This window comes from Lonchura striata, chromosome 3 (assembly GCF_050655825.1).
Source record: "Lonchura striata isolate lonStrDom1 chromosome 3, ASM5065582v1, whole genome shotgun sequence".
NCBI lineage: Eukaryota > Metazoa > Chordata > Aves > Passeriformes > Estrildidae > Lonchura > Lonchura striata.
Window position 1 is genome coordinate 26,214,248 of NC_140705.1, and position 19,158 is coordinate 26,233,405.

The 19,158-nt window shown below is 36.0% G+C and overlaps 1 protein-coding gene across 1 annotated transcript; it reads right to left on the minus strand.

The window, feature by feature from the left end:
* Positions 1–1,591: 1,591 nt before the first annotated feature.
* LGSN (lengsin, lens protein with glutamine synthetase domain) lies at positions 1,592–18,234 on the minus strand. Its single transcript, XM_077781803.2, has 3 exons — positions 17,173–18,234; positions 7,014–7,192; positions 1,592–5,425 (listed from the first exon to the last, which is right to left on the minus strand). Exons 1-3 carry the CDS (start codon positions 18,200–18,202, stop codon positions 4,226–4,228), a joined length of 2,409 nt encoding a protein of 802 aa, XP_077637929.2. The 5' UTR covers positions 18,203–18,234; the 3' UTR covers positions 1,592–4,225.
* Positions 18,235–19,158: the final 924 nt, after the last annotated feature.

Consider the following 19,158-nt stretch of genomic DNA (forward strand, 5'->3'; position numbering starts at 1 on the left):
AACACTGATGTGCTACCAACACTGTTTTACTCACAAATCCAAACCACAGCACCTTTGTTGTGGGCTCCTTTGATGAAACTCTACTCCATCCCAATCACTATTGTACACTGTTGTACAATATCTAAGAAAGCAGATCTCAGTAACGTTGTCCTCAGCCCTAAATTTGAGAATTAAACAATACAGTATAGAAAATAGTGCCATTTTTCTTTGCCGTGTGGCAATTTCTATCTATTTCAATAAGCAGCCAGAGGTACATGGCAGCTAAGATCCTAACTGAGATGTGCCAATAAAGTGCCTAAAATTCTCTGGGGTTAGTTTGAGCCCAATAGCTTTGAATTCAATTTAGTATTCTACAGAAAGTCTATACGGAGTATGTAAAGAAGGGGCACAAAACAGTGTCAGTATTAGCTGCAATTCTGTAAATGGTGACAGCAAAACAAGAAACCCAAAATGAAACAACAACAACAACAAAAGAGCAAAAAACCAAGGACATAACACTACCAGGATGGAACATCATAGTCAGTGTGAGGTGGTAGAAGGCATATTTGTGGATGTTGTTATGATGAGAGCTTAGTGTCAGCAAAGATATCAAAAAGCTCTCTGAAATCATAGATTAAATTGAACAATTGTTATTGTATACCTTCAAACAAAAATAATTGTTTTGTATTTGCAAACTCACCCAAGTAATTTCTCATCTTCAAGCAGTCATTCTTCATCCAGGAGCTGGTCTTTTTTTCTCAGGTGATGAATTAGAGCTTGCACAAAGCACTTTCATCTGCTCAGTCCTCTTCACATCTTTCTCCCTTTGCTCAAGACTAACACATATTTAGTGGAGCTGCTTGCAAGGAGTTCCTCTCCTCTTTACTTCCTTTACTGCCATACCCTGGGACTGCATTGGTGTGTTTTCCACAGATGTTCTATTCAAATGTGTTAAAACAGCAGAGTTTCAAAGCAGGTAAATTAATGCTCTGCAACAACCTTGCAGGATCAATTTTATTATGAGCATTTGGAGAATTTTGAACACAATTGTTCTCTTTAGTTAGAAAGAACTAAACAAACTAAACCAAAAAATCATGAAGGTATCGCAAAGAAAGTGTTGGAGGGAAAGAATTGCTTAGACTTAAATACTGCAACTTTGTGAAGAATTCAAGATTGAAAAATGTCAGTTGTGGTAGCAGACTTGCAGGGCAAAGCCATATGTAGTCAGAATCACTGAAAAAATGGCTATCCCACATGCTGAAAGATATCTAGAATGTGTATCTAAATTTCAATAATTCAGATTCTGGGTAAATGTATGTCTTTGCTCAAATATAGAAAGGTGGTTGGAAGAGGTATATTTAGGGTGTATTTATTCTATGCATTTATGATTTTCTTCCAGCAGATGGGAAAAAAATGACACAACACTATATGTAAAATGGAAGTCTCTATAAGCAAGCAGACCTCCCAAAGTATTTAAGTAAGATGGAAATATGAAACGTAATAGCCTACATTAAATTACAGGAATGGAATACTGCCATTAGATGATTTATACTCTTGTTGCAATGTTATTAAAGATGATACACCTAAAGATGATATACACACATGAATATAGATACAAGCCTTTTACTAGACTAAGATTTAAATGCTGTTATCAAGAATGAAAACAGTATTTTAGATCTATGGTCCTTTACTGAAAAGGCCATGCAAATTCAACAGATAATTAAGCTTAGCTAAACCAATGAAAAATATATGCATTAGCTTTCAGCTGCCACATTATCTTTTTTTTAAAAATATTGTAAGTACATATTTAAAACATATGAGTGTATTTTAATGGGTGTTTTCAGCACAACATGACAGCTTGAGAGCCCAGAGGAACATTGCACAGTGCACTGCTGCCCTCTGGCTGGAGGCTGAAAGAATAAAATTTGAATATTCACTTAGGTATGCGACATCGTCACCTTGACAAGCTGGAGACATTTTAGCTAACAAATTCAATTTTCTTTTTATATCTCATGAAACCTGAAGCCTGGTAAGAAGTATGGCATTTCCAAATTGAAAATAAGCTACTGTATGAAGGGATGTGTAGCTTTTGTATTATTTTTTGGATTCTACATCACAAAAGATATCAAGTCATGAAGTGTATCAGGGCTATTAGGTACCTTAATTTCTCATTGCATACATTCTGGATAAAATTTTGTCCATGTTGTGGTAAGGAAATATATGGATAATATATGTAGTACATATAATAAATTTCATGTTCATTAAATTCAGCTACAGAAGTCCATTATATTTTTAAGTGAATGTATACAGTGGCAGATAATTATAAATCCAAGACAAATGAAAAAATGTCTTATAAAACCACACCAACAAGTAGATATTAATCTGTGTGATTGCTGGGACTAATTATTAAGTATGGTAAATAAGCTGTCTAACAAGGGAATAATTTTTATGTGTGTCTTCTGCCAAGATCTTGTGAAAATGGTAAGTAGCCAGAAAGAAGAGAAGAGAAGAGAAGAGAAGAGAAGAGAAGAGAAGAGAAGAGAAGAGAAGAGAAGAGAAGAGAAGAGAAGAGATTTTTTGAGCCCCTGAAGAAGAGCTTGGGCAGCAAAAGAGAAGATTTTTTTCAGAATGGGAAGTTCTGCTTAAATGCAAGGCTATGCAAATATATGCCCAATGCAAATTATTCTCTAGCAATTAAAAATAATCCCCTATACACCTGAAAATTGGGCATTCAAAAACGTATCATGACAGTAAGAGAGAGAATCAAATCCACCCACCAATCACAGACTGAGACAGGTGAAACTCATAAAGTTTCTTTAGATTATTTATTTCTTCTTGCTACCTGAGTATAAAATGAGTTCTTTGGAATCACACAAAAAGCTTTAGCATGCCAGGTGCTATGTTTCAAGTACAATACTTTGTAGGGGGAGAATGGAAGATCCATCAGTAGCCAAGTAGCACATTCCTGTTCACACCTTCCTAATTCTGCAAGTTGACAGAGGCATGGACTGAATCTTGGTTTTACTCCACTAATGATCAAACTTTCACTCACAAATTCCTACACATAGATCAAACTATTGTGACAAGATAAAGAATACCAGAAATCATTGTTAATGCAGAGGTGGTGTAAGAAACAAATGTTATCGTTAATAATGAAGAATGACAGCAGCAACAAGAACAAAGAGCAAATCTAAACCCCACCTCCTGCTATTCCTAAAAATTATTTTTCTTTACACCAGCTGCCATTTCTAATTTTAGCATTGGGTCTTTTGTCCCTCTCTTTTAACCACGACTTTTCAGTCTCTAAATTTGCATCTTCACTCTTTCTTTCTGGTTTCAACTTACTCTTTCTGCTTCTCTCTTCAGTAATTTTCTTCATACTTGATAAAATCAAGTTTCCCAATAAAGTACAGCTTAAACTCTAAATTCTCTGGGTTTTTGCCCTTTGTTTTTCTTCATTTGCCATTTAAATCTGAATTAACCCATTAACCATGAAAACAGATATAAAACCAGTTAATTTTTTATTGCACAGTGGCCTGACACTGCTGTCTTTCTGTGAATTATTCCCTCTTCAAGTCACCATTTGATTTCTTTTTATTAACTATAATTCTAGAAAACTCCATTCAGCAGCAGAATTCATGATGTATGGATTATTATATAATCCATTCTGTCATTTTTATTTATGTCCATTAAGATACTGATTCCTGCCTCTCAGGTTCTACAGCCTCAGTCCTTTGCCCCTCTCTCTACAATGTTCATTGTTCTAGCTTATGTTTTAAATCAAACTCATATTCATTTTCTTTAGCAACCCATCAGTTACTGAATAGGTTGGAACAAATTCCATCACCATACTGAGAACAATAATCCCCACCTTCCTCAGTTCTAAACCCCACCCCTCATCACTGTCCCCATCACTCTCATTTTCCTGTATGTTATACAGTCCTGGTACAGTTGTGCAGTTGCAGTTGTCCATTTCACCTTCTCTTTTCTTCTTTTCACCAGTAGGCCTGCCCAAAAAAAACTCCGTCTCTTTCTTAAATGCTTGTTAATGTTATTTCATTATTATATCAGCTTTGTGCTGCCATGAATGTATATGGACAATTAATGTAATTACTATGTACTATACAAAGGAGGGGGGAAATCCCAAAGCATTAAAACATTTTTAAATATATTCAAAACCAATTTCAAAAATCTGAACCATTCACTGTATGCAATTACACAGCATCACTACAGAAGAGTGCTCCTTCTAAATAAAATATCCCAGGCATTTATTCCTTTCACTATCCATTTCTTCGGTTTCTAACTCATAATGTTTCATGGCAACAAAGTATCGGATAAAAGTTTCGCCTAATGCTTCCTTAATGCACGAATCTTTCTCAAGTGCAACCAGAGCATCTTCTAGCTTCAGAGGGATGGATGAAGGTTTCAGATCACCAGTGTGATTTTCCTCTTCAAGCATATCATCAAACCTGAGTCCTCTCTTTACTCCATCTAGACCTGCAGCAATAGTAGCAGCAAGGACCAGGTACGGGTTTGCTGCAGCAGAACTTAATTTATTCTCTATGTAAGTGCCTTTTGCACCATGACATTTGACATTAAAGGCACAGCTGTTATCATTATATGCCCATTTTGCATTTACAGTCTCTTTTGATTCTTTACTGTATTTAGAGTAAGACTTGCGGCAGCTGGTGGTAGGAGCCATCAAGCAGCTGATAGCTGCCGTGTGTGCCAGGAGACCTGACAACCAGTTTATTCCAAGCTCTGAGAGCTCCTCAACTCCATAACCAGCAGAAAACAAATTCTTCTGGCCATTCAGATCCCACAGGCTGTGTGATAGAGCTCCTGAATTGTAGAATCCTGATTCTGAGAAAAAGCTAGCCACGTAGTTGTACTTCTTAGCCACCTCTTTAAGGCCTGTTCTAAATGTGAAGGCACTGTCAGCTGCATCTAGGCCAAATGCTGGATGAAAAGTGATTTCCATTTGGCCAGGCCCACTGGAAGAAGAAAAGCTTTCAATGTTGGCACCAGCATAATACATTCCTTCAATGAGCTCCTGAATGAACGTCTGGTCATGGTTATTTAGTATCGTGGCTGCAGGAAAGGATATTGTCTTTGAATTTACAACCTCAGTAATGCCATAAATACAAAATTCATAAGTGAATGCAGAGTGCAACGAAAAGCCATTGTCCTGAAGCTGGCTCAGCTGTTTCTTGGCAATGTGCCTTGGGGAGGTCATTAGTGGGGCTCCCATCACAGTGAAGGAATCACATATCACTCTTGCAGTCTGCTCAGTCCAGGGGAGTATTCGAAATGTTGATAAATCAGGGTTCAGAATTATGTCACAATTGAAATTGGTTGCATTTATGTAATCTAATTCATTATCTTTAGGATTCAGCGTCAGTTCAAGGTAACTTCTGGGCATGGCAATGCCATGAATTGCTTTCTCCTAAACACAGAGCAGAATGACATATTACCCACCAGAAAAGAGTTCAATGGTATTTTTATGTGTATAAAAGATGGAAAATTCAGAATCTAAAGTAGAACAATGATATTTTTGCAAAAGAACACTAAAATGCAGTGAAAGCTAAGAGCCAGTTGCTGTGTTTTTATAAAGCAGAACAACTTTCTGCAAGATTGGTATGAAAACTGTGACATCAATGATGATTATTTAAATTTTCATAAAGGACAAAAAATTGTTCAACACTTTTCATGCATGATGTTTATCTAATTATAGGTATTACCAGTTAGGTGTACACTTTGCAAGTCAGACTTTTATCTATAGTTTGTTTATTTGGCTTCCATACCCTCTGACCATTTCTTTATGTAGACCCAAGTGACCACACAAGACTCATATAAATTCGATTCAGGCTGTAACTTCTCTTTAAATAATGTTTTTCAGATGCAACTTTTAAAAGAAAAATCTCACTTTCTAGACTTAAAAAGTTTGTGTTCAAAATGCAAGGAACCACTTAAGGTGAGAAAAACTCATAATTATACTGTCTTCTCCATTTGAACAGAAATTTTCAACTCATGAAAATGAAATGCAGGTAAGACCCCAAGGAAGGATCATCTACCTTCAATCAAGCATTTTTATAACTTCCCTTATGATCAGATATTTTTCTGATGAAAGCTGCAATTAGGCTAAGTTCTATCAAGTCAAATTTGGCTAATATTTACATCTTACCTTTATTTTTCTAAGAGAAAAAATTGTCATTTGTGTGAGTAGAGGAGACAGAACAAACCCAGAAAGGGGCAAGCTCACAGCTGAAAATAGCCAAATTTGCATTTTCAGATGGAAAGTGCATATGCTGGCTTCTCTTAATATAAATGAATGAATGAATGAATGAATTAATTAATTAATTAAATCTGTCTTCTTTTAAGCAGGTGGCAGTCAACAGTATCAGTGTTTGAAACCCATAACCAAAACTGCACACTCTGGTGAACCGTTCTCCAAGATGTTAAGCTGTCCATTTGGCACTGAAAAAGGTGTCAGGGTGGCCACCCCATAGTAGTACTTCTCCCTCCTTGAACACTACTCTCTAATTTATCCTGCTCTCTAATTATATTTTTTTTTCCTGAACCATTACTATGGCAAATATTGCTGTTAAATCACTGTGCAACTCAGTGGTATTTTCCTATGTTATTGATAATTATGACATTTCTCATAACTAAAATGATTTTATTTTCATTTTACTTCTTTCACTGTTTACTCCTTTCTTTTTTGCAATTTAGAGATGTTCAGCAAAATAAAATTTTTATAATGTGTTGAATTGCAAAAGATATTTCTGAGGGAAGAGATTATTAGAACTTCCAAGAACTGAAATTATTAGCCTTATCTAATTAGATTACTATTTGGAGGAAAAGAGGAATAAACTATTCCAGTGATGAAAGAAGTCTAGATCCTTTGGGAACGTGAGCAAGGGGAGGGAACAGATAATTTGTTCTGAGTTGCTGCTTGCAGTATGAAAAAAATATTATTTAAGGATAGGGGGCTGAAAACACATAGAAGTTCAACTAGAAACCAAAAAACTTACTTGAAAAAATCGAGACGGAACATTCTTTGATCTTGACACACCATGGAGGTCTATTGATTCAAATCTGACAAACTGCACGCTGTCCCTGGCCATCTGCTGCTTAATAAATTCAATATGAGAGAACAGGTAAAGGAGAGTTGGGTTTCCAAGGCCGTTCACATCAGGGTCTCTGTTGAATGCTAGAAGTGAAGAGGAGTGTTCATGTCAAACAAAATAATGAATGCTGGAATAAGGCTCTCCTAAATAGTGCAATAGTAGAAATTTGCAGCATGGGGTGAAAAAACAGAAATGACAAAAAGGTATGGATCATGAAAGAGATTTGCAAATAAACACACATATTTTTCCCTGACATGCTGCATAAAATTCCTTATTTTTTGGAATGGTCTGTAATTTAAACTCTTTTTCAAGTTAAGAAGAGAACACATGGTAAAACCAGGAATTTGAGGTTTGTTGAAGGTGTAACTGGATACCTATTTCCCATTGAAGACTGACAGAATATAGGCGGTGTTTCTTCAATGAATTTGCAAAGTTTGTTTACACAGAAAAATAATAAAAAAGGCACTTGTCTTCTACTAAACCTTTCTTGATGCCTCTTGAGGAGGATTGCTGTCTTCTCCAGCACAGGCAGTGACTTTTAAGGGAAGTTTATGCATTTATATCTTTGCTGTTATGGAGCAATCTTATCTGCTGTATTGGAGAAGCTGTAGGGCTCTATAAACTTCTTGACATAAAGGCAATAACAGCTGAGTGTAACTTCTATAATGAAGCAGAGAGATGGGCACCGTAACTTCCTTTCACCAACCTCAGTCTCTCAGCCTGCTTTTCTTTGGAGTATGTATTGTTTTTATTCAAGTTAAACTACATATATAAAGCATTAACTTCCACTTGGTATAATAAACCAAAACAACCAAGAGTAAAATTTTATATTAACAGGCAAAAAAATGTGAAAAAATATATTTATTTTTACATTTCTGAGAGAAATATCCTCCATTCTTCCTGAGGATGTGCACAGATGAATTTTTGCAGATGTTTCAAATCCACAGTGGAAGATCACCAAAAGGAACCCTTCACCACCAACCTTCAAGTGGAACTTTAAAGTTTAATGCTGAGGCACTCTGAAGATTGGTGGGATCATTCCTAATCTCTCCAGTAGCAAAGTACCTAAGCTAGAGCAGATGTCCTCTAGCAGTAGCCAGCAGGCACAAACACAGCTTTTTGACCTCTTCTTTGGGGCAGGTAGGACAGCCAGTGGCAAAGCTGTAAGAAAGCTCAACAGCTGGCCCAGGACATCTCTGAGAAGGTCACAAATTCATTTGTAGTCATAGACTTCTCAGAACCTCTGAGTATTACTGGAGCATCCTCCAGCTTAGATGGCAAGGAGGATACTTTAGGTCAGTGAAGTAAGAAAAAGTTAAGTAATAACAGTGCTTCGTGAGGAATGGCAGCTAAAAGCACAGAACAAAATTTAAGTAAATAGAAGAACAGAGTAATAGAAAATAATTTTGTCACATTCATTTCTCCTCATGACATCTTCCTCTTTGGTCTGTTTCACCTCTAAAGTCCTTATGACAATAGCTTTTTTTTTCCCCAATGTCTTCTATAAACACTGGGGCAATATGCCCTTTAAAATATGAGTATTAAATAAGGAAGTCCTGTTTAAATGTTTTGTGCAACACTCACTTTGTTGCAGGTGCTGCCAAAACACAAGAGCAAGCAGGGAGGATTGGCCTTGCCTTGCCTATACCACCAAGTTATTTGAATAAAACTTCAGTCATCCTGTAATGTTGTTTTACAACATATGGGTTTACTGACATTTACCAGATTTGACGTTTTTATGAACATGACCAATATTTAGAAATTTATTAAGACATATAAACTGTGGCTGTTTAATAGTTTAACAGAACTTTGAAATATTCTGAAAATCTTCATAAAATTTATATCAAGAGAAGTTTTTTTAACTCCAGAGATGGAAAAGTGAGGAATTTACCTTTAAAGCAGTGCTAAATGCCTTATATTATACATGTTTAATTCCTTGGCAAAGATGGTAAACATTTCCTGTCAACCACCTGTCACACTGAGATTTTTATGTCTTTGCATTATTCAAAGTAAGGGTTGGCTGACAACCCTTGACATCAGTCAACTTGCAATGTAAATTTTGCAAGTATTTCTTAAAATGTCCTGAAATGTTGTCTGTTAAATTTTTGTCTCCTGAACAATATTTTTCAGGTAAAAATATAGAAATCATTAAAAAACCTAACTTTAATTCTGATCCAATTAATTCTTTAAAACAGTATTCCTGAGAGATATAGATTATATAAATCAGTATCTAAGAAAACCACAAGAGTTATGTCATATTATTGATGCATAAATTCATTTTAAAAATACAGCTACAAATATACTTAATTTTAACATCTGCCAATGGCAGATGATTTTTCAAATTTTATATATATGTGTTGTATTCGAGCTAAAGTTATTTGAATAAATACATAACTCCATATGTGAACAAACATTAACAGAAAATTCATAATCATACAATTTTTCTAAAGAACACTAAGAAAGAAAAAATTAATAACTAAAGGAGCAAGAATTTGTCTTCTCCAGTTATATTTTTACAATCAAAGATATATATTTTTAATTATGATAATAAATAGTATATATTGGTCTAGCATTAGTCTAGAATTAATGTATATACCCATGTAGACACCCTGCTAGCCAAAAGACACTTATTAATCTACAAGAGCCTTTTTCCAAAATCTTTTAGAATCAACAGAAACAGTCATGAAGCCTTCACACACTTTTCAGAGTTCATCTTTTATATCTTTTTCAGATTAGCTTTCTTATTGAAATAATGTTTCTGTAAATTGTAAGATAGATAAAAATGTCACCTCTGATTTTGGAAATATGTGAGGGGATTTGTTTCTTAAGTAATAATTAGTGAATAACTATTAGCTGCTCATTTTTCTACTGCATAGAACCCAAAATATATTTTTGTGGTAGCCACTAAGTAAATCACTGTCAAACTACATCCATGATGCCAAAATTATTAAAGTTTGGAAATGTATAGTAGGGAAATGAGTACTCTGTCTTTACTCAGTTCATATTGTCATTACCCAGAGCATTACTTACTAGAGGCAGTTTATATGACAGGCCTAGCTGATTAAGGACAACAGTCTAAAAGTTTTGCATTCTTCTAAAGGAGGATTCTGTGCACAGGTATAACTTTTTCTCTAGGTTTCTGAGTGTCTAGAAATAAGGGCATCTTCCTTTTTGTTTCAGAAAATCTCCTTAAAGAAACATGTAAATTCAATGAGATGCTCAGATTTTTGTTCAGATTTTCATTTTAAAAATCAAAAATTCTTTAAGCAGATCATTAAATATCTACATCAGCTTGGCAGGACACAGAAAAGAACCTAATGTTTGTTTGTTTATGGTTCTGTCTGCATTTCCCATTTAAGTTACCACTGAGAAACAATTGGTAATATTCCTGTTTCTACTGTAAATAGTACAAAATATCTACAAATGTGAACTCTCTTAATATATTTAAAACATATTAATCACACAAAATTTAAAAAATAATAATAGTAGCAGAAGAATGGTGCCATTCTTAGATTATCAATATTGAAATCCAGATTACTAAGAGCAGCTAGGGCAAATAGTTGACATCAGCTTTCCCTTCTCAGCAACAGAAAAGTGCCAAAACAGAAGAAAGTTCACATCACAAATCAATCTCTCATTTTCAACTTGTTCAAGGGCACCCTTTCCCATGGTCCCTTATTAAACCACACCACAACTCAAGTAAAGAGCTTCTCAGTTCTAGAAGAGGCTACTATGTTAGAAATCTAACACAGAGTGCTCTGAAGATCTATGTTTGACCCCCCTTACAAAAAACAGATACCTTGTGTTGATGGTACTCACTAGAAATGAGTCCCACAGGGTAATCACACAACTACACTCTTCTAAATTCTATGGAAATTACTGTCAGAACCAGTTTAAACATGTCTGTTCTTCCTTGCAATACTCTGGTTTGTCGAGTTAAGAACAGCCAGTTGTTTTTCACAGCATGTTATTTACTATTCTCACTTTTGCCTTTATTAACTGCCTTTATTTCTCAAGCCTTATATGACAGCTTTTCCTACAGCTGATATTACTCCCATCTGTTTTTTTGACATGGTAAGTAGATATGAGTTGCATTTGAATGCTCTATTGATGTAAACAGTTATCAGAAGCATATTAGGCTGGAAAAATATGCAATTTCCATTTATTTCTCACCTAAAAAAAGTTAAGCCAAAACTGCTTACTGATTTGATTTCTGCAGTAAAGCACATAAATAGTTGTTTCCTTGTGTTTTAACATACTTATAAGACTCATACCTATAAGACTCACCTATAAGACTATTAACAGGGGAATAAATATGTAAGCCTACTAGAATCTCCCAATGGATGGGAGACAGCAAAAATATTTTTCAGATCTGTCTGACAGTAAAACATTCAATTTATTTTTTTTCCTTTAATTTCTTTGTCTCATGGTGGTCTGCTTTCTTTTTTAAACTTAATTGCAAAGAAGACTTTTTACTAGCATGACCATGGAGAAGATCAGCTTTTCCTATAGCTAATTTACTGACATATAGCTTCAATCAGCCATGAGTTATTCCTTCTAAACTGTATGACAACAATATGACACAGCTTCTCAGAAAAGACACATCTTCAAGAGTCAAATGCAAAGTACATTTTTATCTCTCAATAAGTGAAAGACAAAATAAATAACCTATATTTTTCTACATTCCAGGATATTTTATATAATACCTGCAATGAATGAGAAAATCATCATAGTTGTGTACAAAATTTAGAGGATTTGAAAACAAAATGCACAGGTGTTTGAAAGAAAATTAAGTTATGTAACACCTGAAGGAGTTACCTAACTGATAATCTTAAATAAAAAATAAACTACACTGGTCTATCTTCAAAATCAAAAAGAAAATTTGGATTTATGAAGGAATCATTGAGCAAAATTGTGTGAACCAAGATGTATACTGTTGCAAACTGGGAAGTCTCTTCTGGTCTAAAAATATTTTTCCTAATTTTAAAAAAATCAGGAGAATCATAGAACAGTTTGGGTTGAAAGAAACCTTAGAGATCATTTAGTTCCAGTGCCTATGCCATGGGCAAGGACACCTTTCACTAGACCAGGTGTTCAAATCTCCATCCAACCTGGCCTTGAACACTTCTAGATGAGAGAGGGCACTATACTTAATGGGAAGCAAGGTTAATTAGGGAAGAGGCTTTGTACAGTATTGAAGGTAAGGACTAAACTTTTAATTAATATGTTGTAGAAGGAGAGGCAGCTGGCAGACATAACAAGCAAAGAATGCATTTCCCTTACATTAAGTCCAATCTAACAATTTTTGTAACCTTTAACTATTACTGTAAAGAAAGCAAGCATCTCCAGTAGGTGGGAAGAATTATTGTCAGATTACACCTCTTTCTCACAGTCATGCCATGATTAGCTTACAACAAATACCAGAGACAGATGAGTTGAATCTCAGATGAAAGAGGACAGAATAGATCAGAAAGATTGGATGGAAGTCCTGAGCATTATTTTTTTATATAGATTAAGAGGAAAAATGGGAAATCATACAGAGTCACAGAGGAGGAAGGGTTCAACTATTAGTATGGAAGATATAGGACTAAAGAATTTTTGGTTGCTTTGGTTTGTTCTTAGATTTTGATAGGTTAAAAAAAAAACAGTGAGTTGTATATAGCTTAATTCAGAAAGAAAAGGAAAGACAAAGACAAAAAATAAAATAAGAGCAACCAAGAGAGTTTAGAAAGGAGCTGTGCTTCAGCCCTGCTATGCTCCAACTCATAGAAAAAGAGAGAAAAGAGTTGAACTACAGAGAAGGCATGAGGAAGGAACATGAAGGAACAGTATATCTTTGGTTCTTCACTTTAGGAGAGCTGCAAGAATGGCACATATTGTGTAAAATACAAAGTGGAAAAGGGTACCAAGTGAAAAAGACACTCCTATGTCCCAAAGACATTGTTATGCTGCTGGAATTACAGCAGAGGCTATGACTATGAAGTGATCACTTATATCTCCGACTGTCCACCTACTGCTCCCAAAGAGTCTCCATTTCTATTTCCTTATGACTGACTGGATTTACTGGGGGCAGACACGTCTCCTCCAGGTGAGTACAGAGGAGAGTGAAACCACATGGGAGTTGAAATTTGGTTCAGAGTGTGTGAGCAAATTTTTGTATGTCAATGGAGAGAACAGCTTAGGCTATTTCTTTGCTAAAGGATTCATAATTCTGTCCCTAATTATTAGGTAGCATAATTTGTTAGTGCCTCATTATTAAAAATAAGAGCTTTTAATAAGTCAAGAGTACATGAGATTAATATTGTAGTAGAAAACAAAATTTCTTATAGGATTGATGAAATCCATTCTAAGTATGAAATATAGCCTGCTAGTATCTTCTTGATGTTTTTCTTTAAAAAGCCAAGTTAACAAAGGAACTTGATATTTGGGGTCAGCATGCGATTCTTGAAGCATTCAGACTTTTTTGTGCACTTGAAATTTCAACAGTCTCTAGGTAGCCACTTGGTGCCTGTAGCCATAGCTGAAACATATTTTCTTTCTTCAGAGCTTCCTCTCAAGCAATTCATGGTCTCATGCTGGCCGTATTTGCATGGCCATATACTTGATATATACTCAAGAATATGAGACCTGTTGAGAGGACCTGCTTTGGGAGCTGTCCTGGATGCCCAGCTCTGCAGTCTGCACTGAACAGATTTTAAAACATTTTTTATCCTGGCTACCAACCAAGACATGCAAAGCAAATTTGGTGCCTCAGGTGAGAGACTTATTCCAATGCTTTGCTCACCTACAGCTACCTGGGGTGATGCAGTTTCCTAAGATGCAGAAGAGCAATTTCTCCTCAGCCTGTGTGATGTCACCAGGCTCAGTTGGTCCTTCTGCCCCACAGAGTGCGTGTGGCTGCTGAGGCCACCTGCAGCCCCTGGCTCTGGGAGCCCACAGCCCCCTGTGTCAGAGGGGATGATACACCAAGAGTCTGGGGTACCATGATCCTTGGGTGATTCATATTGCTTGAATAAGGTTATTTCCTCTGGCCTCCTCTCTGGCCGCTATAGTATTAATATTCTCATTTAGTAGCATACAGAGCAGCACATGGTAAGATTTCAGTTCAGAAAGGTCAATACACACCTGCCTTATGTGTATATACACTATACATACAGCACATGCAGGAATTCATTCTGTGTGCACGTGCATACTATGAATGGCTATTAAATACTGCATATATCTTTTACTGTTATTCTTATTCTTTACTGTTTGGCATCATCCTTCTTTATCTCTCAAGAATACAGGCATTGAACAGCTTAAGAAGCACCTGGTAATTGATGACTATGTACCAACTTACAGAAATTCACATTATCAGAGATAGACACTTCAGCAAATAAAATTCCTAAATTCAGGTTAGTGCTGACAGTATTTTCACCTAATTAGTTACATGTGTTGGTTTCTATCTTTCCATGGAAGAGTGCTTTAGATTGAGTTTTAGCTTTAGCTTCAGCTCCAGTTTCTCTGACATTGTTCAAGTAACATTTTTCTTACTAACCCCTATATCTGACGTCTGCTTCTTTCCTATTATTTTTCCCATGATCAAGTACTTCTTTCACAAAGGACCTGACAAGAAATGGATAAAATGCACATGCAGTAATATTTCCACATTGTCCAATCAAAATTTTGGAAAAAATATAAGAATTTTTTATTTTAGAGAGAAGTTAGCCATGTAACTAACATGACTGTATATAAATCATCCAATGTATTCTGAATCACTCATGCCCAGCTACATGTTTTAACCTTTCTACTGCTGATCTCTAGAGATTGTCCCTTAAATCTGTACTTTTATAACAACAAAGTATATTCCTGTTTTGGCCATATCTCAACACTGAGTGAATCTGAAATATAACCTCTTGTAATTTTTTGAAACATTTGAGATGAAGTAATCTGATTTGAGCAAGTTCAAATATTTGAAAACTTGCAAATGATTGGAGATAGTATTTCAGATCTACTCAGTGTAAAGATATCTTTAGACCCAAAACTTCAGGCACTTTGGTAACTGAAATACTCAACGTAATGTTTTAGTCCAAAAAATTAAAATATTTAGGACTTGATCTTATTAATCAATAAATTACCACAGGCAGCAATAAAATACTGTTTATGAAAAGGCTCATTAAACAGTGCAGAAATGTATCTAAAACTTTATTTTCTTAAGTTACTGCATGTATTAAACAAAATTAAATTTTGAACACATGCAGTTCTTATTAAATAGAAACTATATCTGTGCATTCCATTTACTAGTTGAAATGCAAAGTGAGACCTACAACTTGTTTGGTCAAAGCCAAATGGAATCCAAACCTCATGAGATTCCAAAATGTTTGATATTGAATACTCTTCTGATGACACAAAACAGTTTTCTCCCAGCTCCCCTCATAGCTCTCATCTGCAGGTTTTGCAGCCATCACTGCCACCAGTCATACAGGGCAGGGCTAATCCCAGGTACCTTTAGGATCTCAGAGTTAGTAAATGATGTAAACTAATCATCACGGGTTTCTTCCCCACTGAGTGGAAATATACACCCACCTTCAGTCTGCCTCTAATACCTCTCTGAAGACAAAATGCCTCTCGTTATTAACCAGGAAACAAACTTGGATTAGGTGCATCATGTTGAGTGGTTACAACTGGGTTGAAATCTCCCTGTGGAATCTACAATTAATCTCATCAGTTCCCTCTACCTTGTAAGTGGTGTTATAACAAAGAATAATTAGTCCTATATTTTAAATATACTTACTTGTTTTGCAGACAATGAGAACACAGTAATGTTAACATTTTAATAATACATTTTGCTAGCCTTTAACAGTGAGAAAAACAATTGGGAAAGGGAACAGCATCAAGCATAGGTTGAGAAATAATCCTCTAAACTTTTTATTCTAATAGACATGAATGGACAGTGGTTTAAGTGTGAAGTATTTTTCAAAGCTTTGTATTTTTCATGCAGTGCCTTGAGTAAACACTGATACTGTTAATGGATTTCTTTTTCAGACTTGTTCAAACTGGGCAATACAAAATGTCTACCAAGAAATCCTGCTGCAACTAATAACAACTGACATGTTCAAATTGTCTATTTTCAGAATATCTATAGAAGAATTTCTATCCATCTGCCAGGAGACTTGAAAAAAGCAGGATAAATTAATATCATTGTAAATATTTAATTGCTATTATTATATTTTCTTATGTGGTTAATGATGAAGTATTTTATCAGTGAAGAAATTAATATTTCTTGTATCAGTAAGATAAGTCAAAAGGCAAGATATCTGTCCTGGAAAGCTGATAATGTGATCTTGGACTGATGCTAATGGAAATATATTAATCTCATATTCATACAACTGACAAACTGTTTTTTTGCATCCTGGCAACAGAACAACAAACTGTTCAAGTCCATTACATTATCATAGCTAATAATAGTTTTCAGTTTGTTGATCCAGCTAGCCCAGAAGCTTTTACAAAGAAATCACAGCCTATTAGTAGCAATTAATTGTCTCTACACTTCCAAACACACCCAAAATGGACTTACTGAACAGCATGAAAATAAGTGGAAGTTCTCTCTGCCTCATTTGCTTTTCTTCCCCTATAATTTACAAGAGATGTTTTTGCGTTCCAGCCTTCTCACAAGACAAATAATTGAAAACACCATTCCGACATGGGAACAATTTCTACTGCTGGAAGTGTTTTAAAAAAGTGCAGATGCCAACAGACCTTTGCAGTGTGTAGCGGAATTTTGGGAAATGCTGCCTTCACTCAGTTTAAATGAGGAAATATTTCAGTTTTAGTGAAAAAGACATGACCACTTGTGCATGAAAGTTTTTGGCAAGCAGTTGGGCTTTATAAATGCCTTGCTTAAAAAAAAAAAGCTGCGTAGATGCAGAGCACAATATCCAATCCATCCTGATCACACAGAAATCACAGGTGTCAGTTCTCTCATGCACTAGCTCTGACTTAAATTTGCAGCTTAGCAGAACACCACAAAACAACAGGAGCATTGTGCTTAAGAGGAGAGCAGGTGATGTTTAAGTATCCTTACCGTCGAGGCCTGTGGAGGAGTCAAACTGCACCTCAGGAGCTGTGCTTTCTGCAGGTGTAGGAGCTGCTGGAAGTCCCAGAATAAGGTGATCCACATCACTTCCCACTGGCTGCTGCTGATCAGAGCCGGCAGAGCTCAGGACCAGGATGGGTTTGCTCTGCTGCCCCATTCCCTCCTTGTGGAAACTGAGATACTTTTGCTTTTCCTCTCCAAAATGGGGACTAAAAGTCTCAAAGGGCCAGCCCTGCTTGTCAGCTGTTTTCTCCTGAGGTTTCAAATATTTCTGAGCAAAAGTGACACCTGCCTTGCCACAGAAATTGGGCCCATGAGAAGGCAGATGACCTTCACTCAGCAGGTTTTTCAACTCTTGTAGACTTCGCTTAGAAATAGCAGGTGCCCCCTTGAAGGACTCGCCAGTTTGGCTCCCTGGCATGGATGTAGCACTTCCCAGGGAGCCCATCTTTGTCACATGAAACTTGACAACTTTTTCTTCCATCCCACCCTGTTCTTCTGGCCTAACCCCTGCCTGCTCACTCTCCTTCTCTCTCTGCACTGCCTCTGTGCAGCCACCTTTCTCTTCACCCCTCACAGGCTGCACACTTGCGGGCAGCTTCATCTGAGCTGCTCTATCTGTTTCCTCATGAATTTTTCCTAATATTCTTTTCCCAGAATCAGCATATTCCTGGGTTTCTCGCGTTTCTCCACACCTGTCTTCTTTACCATTGCTGCCAGAACTGGAATTGTCGTGACCTCTTCTGTCCTTTTGTACTGCAGGAAAGGTAGTGGGGTTTTGGAGAGACTGCTCTGATGGCAGTTCTGAGCAAGCAGTGGTTCCTTTAAGAGGACAAGGATCTGGGATTTCTGAAGTGTGGGACAGCTCCATCTTCTCATTTTCTAAAGGAGGAACATACTTTGTAGGACCTTTGATTCCCTTTTTCCTTCTGAAACCACATATATTGTTGCCATCAACTTCATCACTGTCACTTTCAGATGTGTTCTGTAACCAGCAATAAAATATACAACCAAACATGCATGAATGACACAAACATAGCAATGGAGCACTACCACTGCTGCATTCACCTTGTAGTACTTCCACTACTTCTTGATGGTGGAAGTCTCTGTGAACACTTTTTTTGATCTTTAAAATATGTCGCAGAATTCTTTTTATGTTTTAGAACAAATTTGGAGAGAACACCATAATAATGCTCTTAGGCAAATTTAGTAGATTATAATACAAGACATAGTACATTGTGTGACATCATTTACCAAACATGTCCTTCAAAGTTGAAAAAATGTATTTTAGTATTTACAGTTAAGTATATTCCTGGTCATATTAAAAGTATTTCTGTTTATAAAATGTATTGCCATGAAACACAGAACACTAGCAATTCATATGAATGTGAGGATTAAAACCTGAAAATTAGCACCTTTTAAATTAATTTCAGAATGTAATTAGGACAAACAACTTTCAGAACAGTGTTCAAGAGGAAAAACTCATATTTGTATGTTTAAATAGGAAAGAACCCGATGTTTACCTTTATATATGACATTGATATAGCTTATATTATAGCGGAGGGAGCAGATTTTAAAATGGATGTAAACCTGTGGAAAAAGTGGGAAAAGGAGCTACAAAAATTAATGTGCTTGCATTATCCCCAAATATATCAAATGTCTGGATCACCATCTCTCCTAAGTATCCTGATCCTACCTCAAGTGTGATTAATTTGAAGGTGACAGGGAAATCAAAACCGGACACTTTCAAATTAAAAATAATAGCACAGATGTCAATGTTGTGAGTGATTAATTGTCACGATAGTGATTGAATTCTTCATCTTATGCCTTAAAAGAGACTCCCTAACTTAGCTTAACCAAAATCACTGCATAGCCAATCACAAACTGTTATATTACTAATGAATACCTATTCAAGTATATATTTAAGAGATATGAACACTTTTTGGCTTGCTTGGATTGTGCTGGAATTATCAC

What these genes read in the sequence shown, in the direction of transcription:
- LGSN (XM_077781803.2), bottom strand. Translation starts at nt 18,202, where the DNA reads ATGTTTGGTTGTATATTTTATTGCTGGTTACAGAACACATCTGAAAGT. An exon ending in CTCCTCCACAGGCCTCGACG is followed by an intron (nt 7,193 to 17,172) that starts GTAAGGATACTT and finishes CTTCACTTCTAG; the next exon opens with CATTCAACAGAGACCCTGAT. An exon ending in TTCCGTCTCGATTTTTTCAA is followed by an intron (nt 5,426 to 7,013) that starts GTAAGTTTTTTG and finishes CTCTGTGTTTAG; the next exon opens with GAGAAAGCAATTCATGGCAT.